The sequence below is a fragment of the Anomaloglossus baeobatrachus genome, chromosome 6 (genome assembly GCF_048569485.1).
Source record: "Anomaloglossus baeobatrachus isolate aAnoBae1 chromosome 6, aAnoBae1.hap1, whole genome shotgun sequence".
Classification (NCBI taxonomy): Eukaryota; Metazoa; Chordata; class Amphibia; order Anura; family Aromobatidae; genus Anomaloglossus; species Anomaloglossus baeobatrachus.
The window spans coordinates 136,145,323-136,160,497 of record NC_134358.1 but is presented as its reverse complement, the minus strand read 5'-3'; the positions used below and the strand labels follow the sequence as shown (position 1 = coordinate 136,160,497).

Below are 15,175 nucleotides of genomic sequence, written 5' to 3'. Positions count from 1 at the left end.
GGGGAGTGGTATCCTGCACATGCCAAATAGTCTTGTAATATTAATCTCCTGCTGATAAAATGCAGATTGTATTGAAACAGCAAAATACATCCCAGTAAGTGATACATCACTGTAATCAGGGTCTCTGTCTCTACATTATTATGCTCTTGGATTACATGGCAAAAACCAGGTGACAGATTCCCTTTAACCAGTCTGTTTGTGAAGTTGCTTAAAGCGAGTCTGCCATCCCATTGAAAAACATGGCCCTTATTACAGTCCTGAGAAACCAGATAGATACTCATTATTTATGGCTGAGAGAACTCTATTTGACCTAATTATTAAAAGAAGCGAAAATAACGGTTACATTTTTCTTTATTATTTTAAATCTATTTTCCTAGATAATTTTAAAGAAAATGAAAAATGGAAAAACATTTACTTTTGAAGCCAACAAGTGGTTGTCAAAAAATCATGGAAATGGGGATCTGGTATGTGAGCTTCCAGTTGTAGAAGATGGAACCACGATTTATCCAGGTAAGTGTGTTTGTAACTTAATGATTTGACTATATGTTAGGAGCACACCTGGTGAAATGGGCTCTCTAAGTAATGTCAGAGTGACTAACACAGGCCAAGACGATAGCACAGCAAAGCAGAACTTGACATATGGCATGTGGATCAATGGGGGCCAGTACAACAATGTATGCAGGATGGCAGGCAGACAAGTGAAGCAGGAAACACCAGAAGACACAGATCTAGGGCTGGGGATGCACTCAGGAGTAAAAGACGTATAGTCAATATGTGGTGCAAATAAATGGTTATTGGTAGAGTTGTATGATATCAGCCGAATGATGGTCAATTGCAGAAATGTATGCAATCAATAGACACAAGACAGCTTTGATTAAAGTACCATTCCAGCATTTTTTTTTATTGCACCACTGGAATATTGCTTTAAATATAAGTTCACTGCTCCCCGTCCTTCATCTTCTATGGCTTCCGCTCTGGTTGGCCTCCAGGGACTTGTGACTTGCTGGACTTGCAGTGTTTCATGGAGGACACCGGAGGTGCAAGTCAATACATCTCTGTATTTTCAAGCTCTCCTTTATGTGCCTTCCAGGATGTATTGCAGTCCCTCCTACTTTTTGGCAGCCTTTGCACATAGTGCATAGGATTTACTAGTTTAGGAATCCCACTCCTTAATAATGGAAAAAAATTGTATTTTGAGGCCCTTCCCAATGTGTCTTCTATGGTGTATTGTAGTCCCTTCTTCTAATTTTTGGCAGCCCTTGCACATAATGCATAAGCTTTACTAGTCTAGTCCCACACCTTAATAATGGGAAAAAAATTAATTCTGAGGACCTCCTTTACATGTCTTCCTGGGTGTATAGCAGTCCCGCCTTTTAATTTTTGTAAGACCTTGCACATAGTGCATAGGCTTTACTTGTCTAGGAGTCCCACTTAATAATAGGAATACATTTTGTTCTGAGGCCCTGACCGTAGCTGGGTAGGGAAAATGTAAAGTCACTTGATAGTGAGTATATCACAGAATGCAGGGAGCTTAGATTTAAAGTGCTACTCTAGTACTAAAAAAAACTTGCTAGAGTAGTGCTTTAACAGGCAAACTGGATACTCGCTTGCAGAGAAACTTACACACTGTTGTGGCAGAGTTGTAATTGTGAACAGCAACAGTATTAGCAGAGAAGTGTTTGTTATGCTTACAGCAGATGAATAGTTAAATGTAGGTCTGAGCTAGGAAGTCAATACAGATATGTGATAAAGAAGCTCACAAAGTGATTATTATCCAAGTGAGTGAAGCAGGTGAAGCAACCTGCTGAGGTACATGTGATAATTGAATGCAATGCTTACTGAATACTCAGACAGCACAGAATTGTCTGAGCCAGCCTTAAAAGGCTTTAAGTGACGATGTCAGAAGAAGACACCATTTTACCACAGTACACCAATGCAGGCTTGTACAAAGTTAACGGTCTGTAGAAAAAGGAACCAAGACCCATTGCTTGAGCCAGTACAGGTACGTTTTAGTAACACTAAGGCCGGTGTCACACTTGCGATTGCCTTGTGTGTATCTCGCGAGAGTTTCGCGGTGCATCACCCGTCACGGACTCACACTCTCCTCACAGGAGTGGGTCGGTTGCATAGAGATGCATGCAGCCAACCCGTTCTTGTGAGGAGAGTGTGAGTCTGTAACGAGTGATGCAACGCGAAACTCGCGCGAGATACACGCAAGGCAATCGTAAGTGGGACACCGGCTTAATACATAAAAACAAATGCATGACTTTAAACAGAGTTGTCATGTTTTTCCTCTTACAATCTCAGTGCAGAACATCAGGAGATAATAACTGATATGACTTTATATTCTACACATGCTTTATCTTATGTTGTTCACTCAACCATAACAGCTCCGCTGCAATAAACACTGTGCTTTACTTTTATTTTTAATTTGCTTATTAAATACTCAAAAATTGTTTATGAGTCTTATAAAAAATTTCCGCTTACTCCAATTGATAATTTTTCTTTAATGAACTGCATTTAAATGTTCTCTGTCTTTACATTAATAGCATACTAACATTATATGTGCTGCCACATTTTTCCTCCCTTCTGCTATATTTGTTATATGAATTTCCCTTTATTTCAGTGTTCAGCATTACTCAGAAAAACACAAAAGTCAAAATGCTTGTTGATTCCTTTTCATAATAGACTTATAGAAGATCTAGCATGGAGATATATGGGTTTATATTCATAAAAAAATGCAATAGCGCTCAAACATTTTCCCCAAAATATAACAAACAAACCATGCAAGGAGAGGGCTGCTTTTCTGGGTCAGTCTGACTGATCCTTTGCAATTTAAGTGTATTGTAGTATTAGTTGCCGTTGTTGGCTCCAAATTTATCAAAATGGTGCACGTGAATAATGAATTTGGCACAAAATAAATCAAATGAGCCTTCTTCCTGTCTTGAACTATTTTTGCAAATTTTGGGGCCCGTTTGTGTCAAAATTGCACCAAAATAATTGGTGTTCTCAAAAATACTGAAGAGGGACTGAAAAAAACAAATCAAAACAAAAAAAAAAGTTGGATTGATGATTCTGGGTAAAACATCTGAAATTGAAATGATCATATCTAAAAACAACTGTAGACAAGAAGGTCTCACACAAAGTAGCCAACTTTCTAATTTCAAGATTTGTTTTTAAAAAATAAGAGCAGGGCTTTAATAGACAGTACCTCTAGATCCAGTCCGCACTACTTTTCATACACAGAGCCTATGTATTCTTAGATTTTTTATTAGAGAATTTACTTATACTTATTCCATACACTCGTAACTCCATAAATAAACTGATCTGTTTTTGAAGAGTCTACTGTATATAACCTGGTTTACAACAATTGTGGATGTTATAATGGTGTCCTTATTAGATATCATATCAATATCTTACCAATAAATATTACTGAGAAATCACTAAATTTATATATATATATATATATATATATATATATATATATATATATATATATATGTATATATTTTATGGTGGTGCAAAACATTGTGAGCATTATCACTTCCACAGTGGTCTTGGTGTCTGAAGTCTCGAAACTGTTAAATATAGACATGTGTTCTTCTTAACAGCTTTGTATGGTCATGGACTTGTTTCATTACCATAAAGGCAACCAGTACTTATATAGGACTTCTTTTTTCTCTCTAGCCCTATGGAGAAATACAGAAGGACTGGCACCATAATGCAGGCTGTGTCTTGAGCTAAACTATGTACAACCCAAATTTTGAAAACAAAAGTTTGGATACTGTGCAAAATGTAAAGAAAACAAGAATGCAATGATTCAGAAATCTCTTGTAGACATATTTTATTCATAACAGAACATAGAAAACAGATCAGAAGTTGAAAGTGCCACGAGAGGTGGTGAGTTCCCCTTCAATGGAAGTTTTCAAACAGAGGCTGGATGACATCTGTCTGAGATGGTTTAATGAATCCTGCATTGAGCAGGGGTTGGACACTATTACCCTTGAGGTCCCTTCCAACTCTAACATTCTATGATTCTAAGATTCTATGATATTATTTACTGTAGATAGTCGGATGTTCAAATTTGCAATTTTATGTTGAGTTAACAATTCTGAACTTATTTCCCAATTTTTAGACACAGCCATTCACAGATTGGCTTCATAAATACTCTGCCTCTTTAAGGCTGCTTTCACACTGCGTTTTGTATTACGTTTAGTGGTCCCGTCGGGGCATCCGTCAAAACTGCCCCTCTCCCACCCCGTTTGTTTTGGACGCATGCGCCGACAGGGCCATTGACTGTAATGGAGCAGACTACATTAGCGTGTGCTCTGTTTTGTACTATTTTCGGGCACATATGTTTTCTGCAGGCGTACACCAAAACGTAGTCGACTACGTTCAGGTGTCCGCCTGCAGAAAACGTATTTGCCAAAAAATAATACAAAACAGAGTACACACTAACGTACTCTGCTTCATTACAGTCAATGGCCCTGTCGGCGCATGCGTCCGAAACACGCTTTGCGGGGTGGGGAAGGGGCGGTTCGGACGGATGCCCGATGGGACCACTAAACGTAAGGCAAAACACAGTGTGAAAGGGGCCTAACATGCTCTTTTCATATAGTAATGTGACAGTTTAAAATTGACCCTCCAGCTGGTTTTCACTAGTACCTCTTCTTTTACCCCCTTTTGTTATCCCTGTCCCAACTTTTTTGAGATGTGCTGCCGCCATCGATATCTAGATGAGTTATTTTTTTCTCAAATGAAATAGACAAATGTCTAACTTTCAACTTTTCATCTGCATTCTATGTTCTCTTGTGTATAAGATTTTCAAAGCACTGCATTCTTGTTTCTTTAAATCTTAGACAAAGTACCATATTTTTTGGAATTTGTGGTGTATTCCACTAGTGGGTTTGTTTATGCACACAGAATTTTAATATGTCTATTGACTATGTAAATAGTACTTACTAACGTATCATTATTGTATATATGTGGATGAGAAAACATATCCATACACCATACCTCCACACAACATTATCCTCCAAACAATACTGCCTGTATTATAAACTTTATGCACTTTGTAAAGAAAAAAACAAAAAAGCTTTTGTTGATTCCCATAAAACTCTTTTAATACGGTTTAACATGTAATTCGTATTTCTTCATTTACTTATTTTTACACTTTTCTTATATACTGTTCAATTTCCTATTAGCTACATTTTGCCTTTATCCAGTAGTCTTAAAAAATTTACAAAACTCCATTAAAATTCATAAAATGAATCCTGCTTTATCTGATTATTACCTTGCAAGTTACGTTTTAGAACTGACTTTCCCTTTTTCATTTAATTTGAGCTTCTTCTCTTAATATCCGTTTTAGGAAAGAAATGACTGAGTGTATTACAAATCAGCTGGGCTCAGAGCAATTGTATTTTCTCATATTGAATCTGGCGGCTGTGGTGCTGCCCATTGAGTACTAAGCTTGTGGGACTGGACTTTTTAATTTTCCAAGTCTATAACAAAATCATAAATAATGAGAGCACAAATAATGCACTAATGTGCACGCCCTGTCCTGCCCATATGTTTACCAGATGTTTGTTCTAATAACCTTATGGACTCCAACTGCCCTTGTCCACAGAGAGAAGTTTGAAAGCAATGTTTTTGGGGCAAACCATAAGGTTAAGTTCTCTTATTTTTCACTGTGTATTTGGTTGTGGAAAATCCACACTGTTCTACTGTGCCAGTGTGCCGCCCCCGTGCCAGCAGCCGGGCTGCTAAGATCCGGATCCGCGGTGGCTTGAGGGGTCTCCGGACCCATGGGTCGTGCGGCCACTCAAATGAAGGGGGATATTTACAGGGAATTGTGTTAAAGTTCATGACGCCACCTGTGGTATGTGGTAATTTGGAGTACCACCGCTGCAGTTGGGAGTACCCGAGGTGATGGAATGGGGCAGCCAGGTGTTAGAACCCTCCATGGGTAGGGGGAATGCCCCGGGACTCGGTGATGGTGTTTGGGGGTGCCGTGGGGAGCGAAGGGGTCACTTTCGTACTCAGTTGGGTTGCTTTTCTGGGAAACCCTATCCCCTACGCTGTGCTGATGCCTTCAATCTCTGAGCTCCTAGGGATGTTCGTGAAGATAGTCTCCCTCCCAGGTTAATTATCAGGACGGATGAACCTGCTCCTGACCTAGGGTCCTGGACCCCGCCATGTTTGGTACCAGTCGGTTCTTTTGGGGTTCTGATGCCGACAATCCTCCTAGGTTATGCCCGTCGCACCCTTTCCAATGTCACTGCCACCGGTCCCCGACTCTAGTGGTCCCAGACCACCGTCTGCGACCCAATCTGTTGCCTCCCTGGGAGCTACAACTCCCCAGCTCCTCACTCTCTGAGGGCAACTACAGAACTGACTCTAAGCTCTGCTCTCCACTTCCTCCCTCCCACCAGTCTGCCTGACCCCTAGGTGGGTGGCAATTTCCCAGCTTAACCAACCCACTGGTGTGTCTGACAGGTTTGATGTGAGGTGTGATTGGGATTTGTAGTGCTGATGGTGTGACACCGGTTATTAGGAACCTAGAACCATGGAGGTAGGCATTGGACCCTGGGTAAGGATTGCAGTACCCTGTGGCACCCTGATATATTCAGGGGTGCCACATATGTGCCCCACCTTCAGAGAGGTCTAGTGCGCATGACCGAAAGTGCTGGGACTTCTGATCAGTGGTGATAGCGGACACAGGTACAAGCCTCAACGCTTATGATGCTGCATTGAAGAGGATGTTAGCATGCCCCTGTGGGCGTGCTCACATACTAAGAGGGCGGAATGAGTGCAGGAACTAACGCCCTTGCGACTAGTCCCCTCGCCCATTAGCATATCATAAAAATCTTTAGAAATACTTTTTATAAAGATCTCTTTATGTATGCTACTAGATACAAGGCAAAGATTAGTAATATTCACCCAGAACTGCTCGTGGTACTGGCTGCATATTGCACCCGACAGGTTCACTTTAAGTTTTTGTATAGTTGATATGGATTCTCTCGTTATTTTATGTTTTTCTTTTTTTGGATTGGCATGTGTATTTTCCTGACTTCTTAGGCTAGGGAGAAACTCCTAACTCATGTCACACAACATCAATTCTCAAACACACCCATGACCAAAAGCAATTCTTCAGCTTTTCTGTAACGTCCTGTGTTATAACTATTTTAGAGCCGCCATGTGGCTGCAAAAAATCCTCCCAAATCATAGACAGATTTCATGTGGGTATCAAGTCACAAGTGATATGTTGGAGTTTGTGGGGGGAAAAAAATCACATGGGACTTACGAGGTCACAAGTCGTAACATCATTGGTGCCCATTCTTTCAGAGTCTTTTTGAAGGCTAATGTTAGATTATATAACTAATTTCTGTGCCAACTTGTATCACAGATATGTTTCTTTTCTAGTGTATTTATACTTAGCAGCAAACTATGAATAAATTGTATAAGACTGAAATCTAGATCTCTGTTCCAATAATTTCTTAAGTCTGTCTTCTCCTTCCTGTAATTTCAGTCCTCAATGAGAGCGGCTAAATGTGTATATGGCAGCATATCAAGTACTTGTCTCTGGATTGTCTACTGATGCTATATGCTTGTCTGTTTTTCAGTTGTGAAATACAAGATCAATGTCTACACAGGACATTTAGAACAAGCAGGAACCGAGGCTCCAGTTTATATCTGCGTGTATGGAGAACATGGAGATTCAGGAAAAAGAATTTTACTTAGATCAGAATTGTCAAGTCCTTTCCAACAAGGGCAGGTAAAACACCAATCTATTCTTGTGCGTTTCGTTCGAAAGAATTTATTGTTTAACTATTTGTATTCCAAATTCCTACTATATATATCAGAGATAGTGGTTTTATTAACATGTTACATAGAATACAGTTTAAAGATATTGTAGTCACTGGACTACCCTTGTCAATATACACCATGATAGCAGTTCCCCACTCAGGGTCCCTTTTGTGAGTCAGAACCAAGAGTTGCTTTGTTGAGTTGATATTAAATGGCCTTCAATGGCAGAGAAATATTTTCCTGGCTCAGTTGTTGAAAAGGTGTATAAGGCCACGTGCACACGATGAGTACTTGGTGAGTTTTTTTTTACCTTGGTATTTATCAGTCAAAACCAGGAGTGGAATAATCAGAGGATAAAGTATAGAAAACCACCACTTATCTATTTTTTGCCCACTTCTGGTTTTTACTTACAAATATTGAGGTAAAAACCTCCCCATTACTCAACGTGTGCATGTGGCCTAAGGGATTAAGCTGATTTCCATGGCAGCTCCAATATGAAAGTGGTTGTCTGTGTAAAGTACAGGTTCACTTCTACTCAGGCTGCAGTGAATACTATGGAAATGATCAATTAGACCACAAGTTCACACAAACAAAAAATTGGGTTTACATGGTCGCACAGTCAGCCTGGGTTTCAATTCTAGCAAGTTAGGATGCTAAGGGTTAATGTTTTTAAAATGTGGTGACTAAACAGCTGGTAACGCGGACAGCTGGATTTATCCAGTTTCATCCAGCTGTTGCGCGCTCGTCTTATGAAAATTTGATTGGCTGAAGGAAAAAAAGTGCGGGAACAGTTGTGTATTTAAGCAGGTGTTCGTGGTCAGCTGTGCAGTTCCAGGTGACTGAAGAAAGAAGCGCCCACCCTCCCTCCCATGGGATGAAGAAAAAGGGTCATTTTTGTCGTGATGTATTATTAGAGGGGAAAATCACCCAGCTTGCTGGGTGGATTGGCTTAATTTGCTGGAAATGGATTTTGTAGAATAGTTATAATTGGTTTAACGGAGTATATGAGTTGAGTATTTATATCTAAAATTTACTATTTGGTTTGTTAATTTATGAAACTCTTAATAAAACCATCACGGCCATTTTTTACCAGATTGATTCTCTTGTCTTTATTTATTTTTAAGGGTTAAGGTATGACTTGTGCTACCATGAGAATACTTACTACAAGTTATCAGTTACTAAAGCCTCAATTCTACGAACTGGACTGAATCCAATCATCTGTATGCACCTTTCTGATAGGGAACAAGTGAACAAGTTCTTCATATTGCTAGAAATCATTCAATTTCAGTCTTAGTTAATTGTGATATAGAGGATAGATGGTACCAGACTCAGCCCGTGATATTACAGTATCTAAATAATACCATGACATCCAGAAAATAGCCCCCATTCATTTGCTCATATGATTTTACAGTATATTTTTATCTTACAAAAAAAAAGTGGAGTAGACAGTGGGAGAATGAGAGCATAAGCCATGGGTACAGGGTGTCAATGAGACACCAACAAGGCACTTTGCCGTGGGCACAAACGCCCCCCTGAGGAAGCTATATACGCAAAATGCACAATGACGTTGTGGTCAGGGTGCCACTTAGATCTGACATGGGTAATAATTGGTTTTGATGATGTATGCATACTATATTTTTTATCCAGATGTCTAAAGCTATGCTATACTTGAATGATGACATATATTCATGTGCGTTGTCAAATGAGTGTAAAATAGTAGAGATGCATATATAGCTGCAATTTAAATCTAGTTCTTAGACATGACACACATTTGATGTAATTTCTTTTCTGCTGATGTCCAAGTAAAAAAAAACTGTGGAGAAAGGAAGGGCAATAGGGTCTTACCAGGTAGAGAAATCTAATCCAGCAAGGGTTAAAATACACTCACCTTATTAGGTTGTGAGAGTCACAACCCCTATGAAGCGCGTGTAATGATGGTAAGGAAATCGGGTATATGATGTTCCTTTCTGTGTCCTGATGGAGATGGATGTCTCTGAAACGCGTCGACCTATACAATAATAAAGGAATATTATATTAACATCACATTGGAGTATTAGCGCGGCATATGCCCGATTTCCTCTTCTACTGTATTTTCTGCTGATGTAGCACTAGCATTTTATTATTATACTTTATAAATTAAGTGTTCTATGGTATATTTGTGTAGTAATATATGCAACTATATGTATTGACATCAGTGTAAAAACACTTAAGATTCATATATGAGTGCAATCCAAATGCAGTTCCAAGTGGGACTTCTGATGGTTTGCTTTCAAACATTGTTTTTTTCCTTGCCACTCTTCCATAAAGGCCAGGTTTGTGGAATATTCGACTAATCATTGTCCTGTGGACAGATTCTTCCACCTGAGCTGTGGATCTCTGCAGCTCCTCCAGATTGACCATGGGCCTCTTGACTGTTTTTCTAATTAGTGCTATCCTTGCTAAAGAATGTCGGTTTAAAGGGATGGTGATGTCTTGGAAGGTTTGCAGTTGTGCCAAAGTCTTTCTAAGTTTAGATGATGGATTGAATAGTGCTCCATGAGATGTTTAGTGTTGGGATTTTTTTTAGAACCTAACCCTGCTTTACTCTTTTCCACAACTTTATCCTTGATCTGTCTGGTGTGTACTTTGATTTTCATGATGCTGTTTGATCCTTAATGTTCTCAAATAAACCTCTGGCCTTCACAGAAAAACTCTAGTTATTGTGAAAATAAATTACACACAGGTGGACTCAATTTACTAATTAGGTATTTTCTAAAGGCAATCGATCACTCAGGATTTTATATAGATGTATCAGACTACAGGAGGCTGAATACAAATGCATATCATAATTTTCAGATTTCTATTTTTAAAATATTTAGGAACCTTTGTATAATTTCCTTTACACTTCAAAACAATTGCTACTTAGTGTTGGTATAGCACATAAAATTCCAATAAAATACATTTAAGTTTGTGGGTATAAAGTGAAAAAATGTTGAAAAGTTCACTGGGTATGAACACTTTTTCAAGGCACTCTACTAAATAGCAAATAGGTTGATTAAGGGGTTCTGTCTAGTAATTGTAAATGTACCCACTTATGTGAAGTTAGGCATGTTGAATGTCTTCAGATAAAAGAAAAGTATTCAGAATAGGATAGTAGTACGGATAAGAGTTATATATTTTGCAATTAGGACAATCTCAGTTTTTTTTTACTGTTTAGCCATTTTGAAGTCTGCTTACTACTGTGATGTATAAAGGCTTAGACACTAAACGTTGCAAAAGTTTTACCCATTCCCAACATTGGATGTACTGGCTATATTGTGGTGCGTCCCTGCAAATGGACATACTGGTATGTCCTGGCGATCATGAAGTAAAAACACTACAGAAGAAAAAAGCGCAATAGGGTCTTAACCGGTAAAACACTTAAGCATAGACGTCAAATTCACTGTCCTATAGCAGTCACAACCCCTATTTTGGCTGATTCGAAGTGGTCAGCTGCAGCTCCCCGAGGTTAAAACATGGAGGTGTACAGGAGAAAGGAATTTTTGCCGCGCTCACACCACACTGCTCGATAATATTGGATTTATGTCTTTTTAATCTATTGTAGGCACAGGTCAATGTGTCAATGAAACGTGTTGACCTGTGCTGTGCCTACAATAGAATAAAAAGACATAAATCTAATATAGTCAAGCAGTGTAGTGTGAGCGCAGCAAAAATCCCTTTCTCCTGTACACCTCCTGGCGATCATGAAGGCACAGGAGCTGTGCCCTGGCAATCGCCATCCAGAGCTTGGCTTACATGACAGCTGAGAATTGGTTCATAGCCAGGAGTGGTGTCCGCACTGATCCTGGCTGTTTAACCTCCTAAAAGGGATCACAGTATTTACGAGGCTGGGAAAGTGAGCATGCTTCCTCTCGCACCTGATCACGGGGTGATCACAGGGGCCCAATTGTTGCCATGGCAACCTGAGTTCAAATGACGGCCACTGGGTTACTTGGCTATGGTGGCCTGTTAGACCATGCCAGGAGCATGATCTAAGAGGCAATCTCTCAGTGTCTGACAGGTATTATGTATTGCAAAGCATGTGCGTGGCAATGCATTATACCAGTGATCAGTCTATTAAAAGTTAATGTCTAATAAAGGGACAACGTAAAAAAGTTAAAAATTAAAATAATATTTAAAAGAAAATATAGCATGAAAAAAATATAATACCAATAAATACATATATTTATGTAAAAGCAAAACTAAACCACAAAAGTACATACATTTGGTATAGACAAAACACCTGAACTTTAAGACTGACACTAGTTATAAATAATAATAATAATAATAATAATAATAATAATTATTGACTTATATAGTGCTATTAATTCCATAGCGCTTTACATAAATCAGCAACACTGTCCCCATTGGGGAACAATCTAAGGTCCCTATCAGTATGTCTTTGGACATAAACCCTTTAGTTGACACCATAAAAAAATATGAAAAAAGACTTAGAATATTTTTTCATTATACAGCTGACAAAAAAGTAAAATAAAATGCAATCAAAAAGTCAGATGTGAATAAAAATGGTACAGCTGAAAACGTCATTGTGTACCATAAGAAAATAAGCCACAAGCTTTGTCATCGAAAAAAATAAAAGCTATAGATCTAACAATGCAGCAATGCAAAAGTTATTTTTTCTATAAAATTGTTTTTATTGTGTAAAAGCAGTAAACTATATATAAAATAAATATATAAATAGGCTATCTCTATCACGAAGAATAAAGCTGTCTTATCACTTTTAGGACATGGTGAACAGCATACAAAAAATCAATTCCTGAATTTTTGTTTCTTCCTGATTCTGCCTCACAATAAGCAGAATAGAAAGTGATCAAAAAATATTTTGTGGCCCAAAATGGCACTAATAAAAACTCCAATTCGTCCTGCAGAAAACATAACTCTGCCAGCAGAAAAATAAAAAAAAAAACCCTATAGCCTTCAAAATTCAGTGATGCAAAAAACTTTGTTTAGGCACTCCCTAGCCAGCTTTATACAGGTTCTTTCAACCTGTCACCGAGCAGGATACTTTGAACCCTAGCAAGCCCTGCAATTAACCTTGGCTAGTGAGCTGGCTGGCAAGGAACACTAGTCCTATCACTGCACTAATACAATACGAAGGGTAGGAAGACAGGGGGAAAAAGGATACTAACACAAACTCCACCGCTGAAGCCAGATTCCCAGGCAGCAGACAGATGGGCTCATTTCAGAACCCTAGCAGCTCCTTCCTCCTAGGTGGCCAGGACAGAATGGATTCAACTGCTTTCCGTGATGCTGTCTCCTGCCACTGCTGTCTCCCATCTGTGGCTACTTTCGGGTTGGCTGTGCAGTGCATAATGAGCTGGCCTGGAAGCAGCAGAGACTGAAGACAGTGTCGCTGGAGACGGGTGAGTGTAAAAAGCTTTTTTATTTTAAAAGTACGTGATTTTTTGGTACGTGTTTCATGGACCATACCACTGTGTGGTCCATGGGACATCAGTGATGCCAGAAAAAAAATGGACTTGCCTCCGTCCGGAGTATACAGACACACATATATGCCACACGGAAACACGTCAGTGAAAAATACTGATGAGTGTGCAGACCCAATGATTTTAATGGGTCTGCATATAGCTGTGATTCCGGTACATATAAAAACTGCAACATACGTACCAGAATCACTGACGTGTGAAGGGGGCCTATGGGGTCTATCACTGGTAGTTTAGCAGTGATCCAATGTTTTGGATCCAGTGTTAAAGTTGTCCAATCCAGACAGGTAAAAGTTAAAAAAGAACTTACCAAGCTATATTCCTTAGATTTTGCCAAGCAGGTCTAATGATTTAGTGCAGTAACATAAAAGAAAAAAATCTGAGGTTGATGTTTCTTTTTCACAAACAGACATGTAGAAAAATCAATTTTCTCATAGAACGACACAGCAGTATAATACAGCTGCAATAGTAGTACAAGAAAATGAGCAGTGGATGTATTATGCAGCGGCTCCTCACATTTGCCTTTGCTCTTGCTCCTTAGGTTGATGTGTTTGAAATTGAAGCTGTGTCGCTTGGGACGCTCCAGAGAGTGCTCCTAGGCTGCGAGGCCAATCACAAGTCACAGTACTGGTATTGTGAGAAAGTAATCATCAGGGAGCAGGACGAACTCGCAGAATATATCTTCAATTGTGAAAGGTAACATTATTCATACCATCACAATTCTACTCCGTGCATTTTTAAATGCTGTATATCTGTGTTCCCTCAAGGATACTTATATGTTTGATGTCAGTTTTATGGAATCTGAGTCCACCAATATTCCAGAGCCTGTGTGTCACAATATGGGTTTTCGGTAATATTTGCTCTTTCATTTCCTTAAGATCTTACTGCCTGTCACATGGGCATTTATTCTTTCAGCACATTTATTTTTTAAGTTCAGAGTAAAATGAGAAATAACCCTACTGAGACCGACAATGTAATACATAATACTAAGCAGCTCCAGGTCTAAGTCCTGAGAGATGTGATGCCAGCTCTGCTGATAGATTTATTAGACATCTTTCTACATAATTAATTGACTATTTACTATTAAATAAGTTCATTGATCTGTTCAATGGGAAAAATGACTAAGTTTCTGGTTTCCGTAAGTTGAACCAGATATACATAGTCAATTTTCCCAAAGTAAGACTAAGTACCTTTAATAACGATTACTATTTTCATTGCTATAAAACTTTCTTAGCTTCTGTATATTTAAAAATAATAATAATAAAAATAATAATAATAGTAATAATAATAATCATCATCATAATAACATCAAAATTAATAACATAAATCAGAGATGATACTCAATCATTGTAAGAAATATAGTTGCTTTCAAGTCTAATTCCTTCCGTAATGTACTTCTTGACATCAGTGAGGCTTTTTAAACATAGCAGGTACAATATATGGCTCCAATCTCAAGCTCAATACTAGAAAAATATACCAGGATACGGATGTTTTCTGGTGGGCAGGATGGTACAGGAGTAGTTGTGAAAGCCAGAGCCATGTGAAAGGGCATCTTCTACACTAAAGGCTACTTTACACACTGCGATATCGGTCCCGATATCGCTAGTGTGGGTACCCGCCCCCATCTGTTGCGCGACACGGGCAAATCGCTGCCCGTGTCGCACAACAGCCGTCACACATACTTACCTGTCCGGCGACGTCGCTGTGACAGGCGAACTGCCTCCTTTCTAAGGGGGCGGTCCGTGCGGCGTCACAGCGACGTGACTGAAGTGTCACTGAACCGCCGCCCAATAGCAGCGGAGGGGCGGAGATGAGCGCGACGTAACATCCCGCCCACCTCCTTCCTTCCGCATAGCGCCCGGGAGGCAGGTAAGGGGAGCTTCCTCGTT

The 15,175-nt window shown here is 39.3% G+C and overlaps 1 protein-coding gene across 1 annotated transcript in view; it reads left to right on the top strand.

Moving 5' to 3' along the window:
• RP1 (RP1 axonemal microtubule associated) overlaps positions 1-15,175 on the top strand; it is a 752,859-nt gene that overhangs the window by 254,835 nt on the left and 482,849 nt on the right. The window contains exons 19-21 of the mRNA XM_075316343.1: positions 378-510; positions 7,623-7,774; positions 13,828-13,982. Coding sequence (XP_075172458.1) covers positions 378-510; positions 7,623-7,774; positions 13,828-13,982 — 440 coding nt within the window. The remainder of the gene's footprint in view (positions 1-377; positions 511-7,622; positions 7,775-13,827; positions 13,983-15,175) is intronic.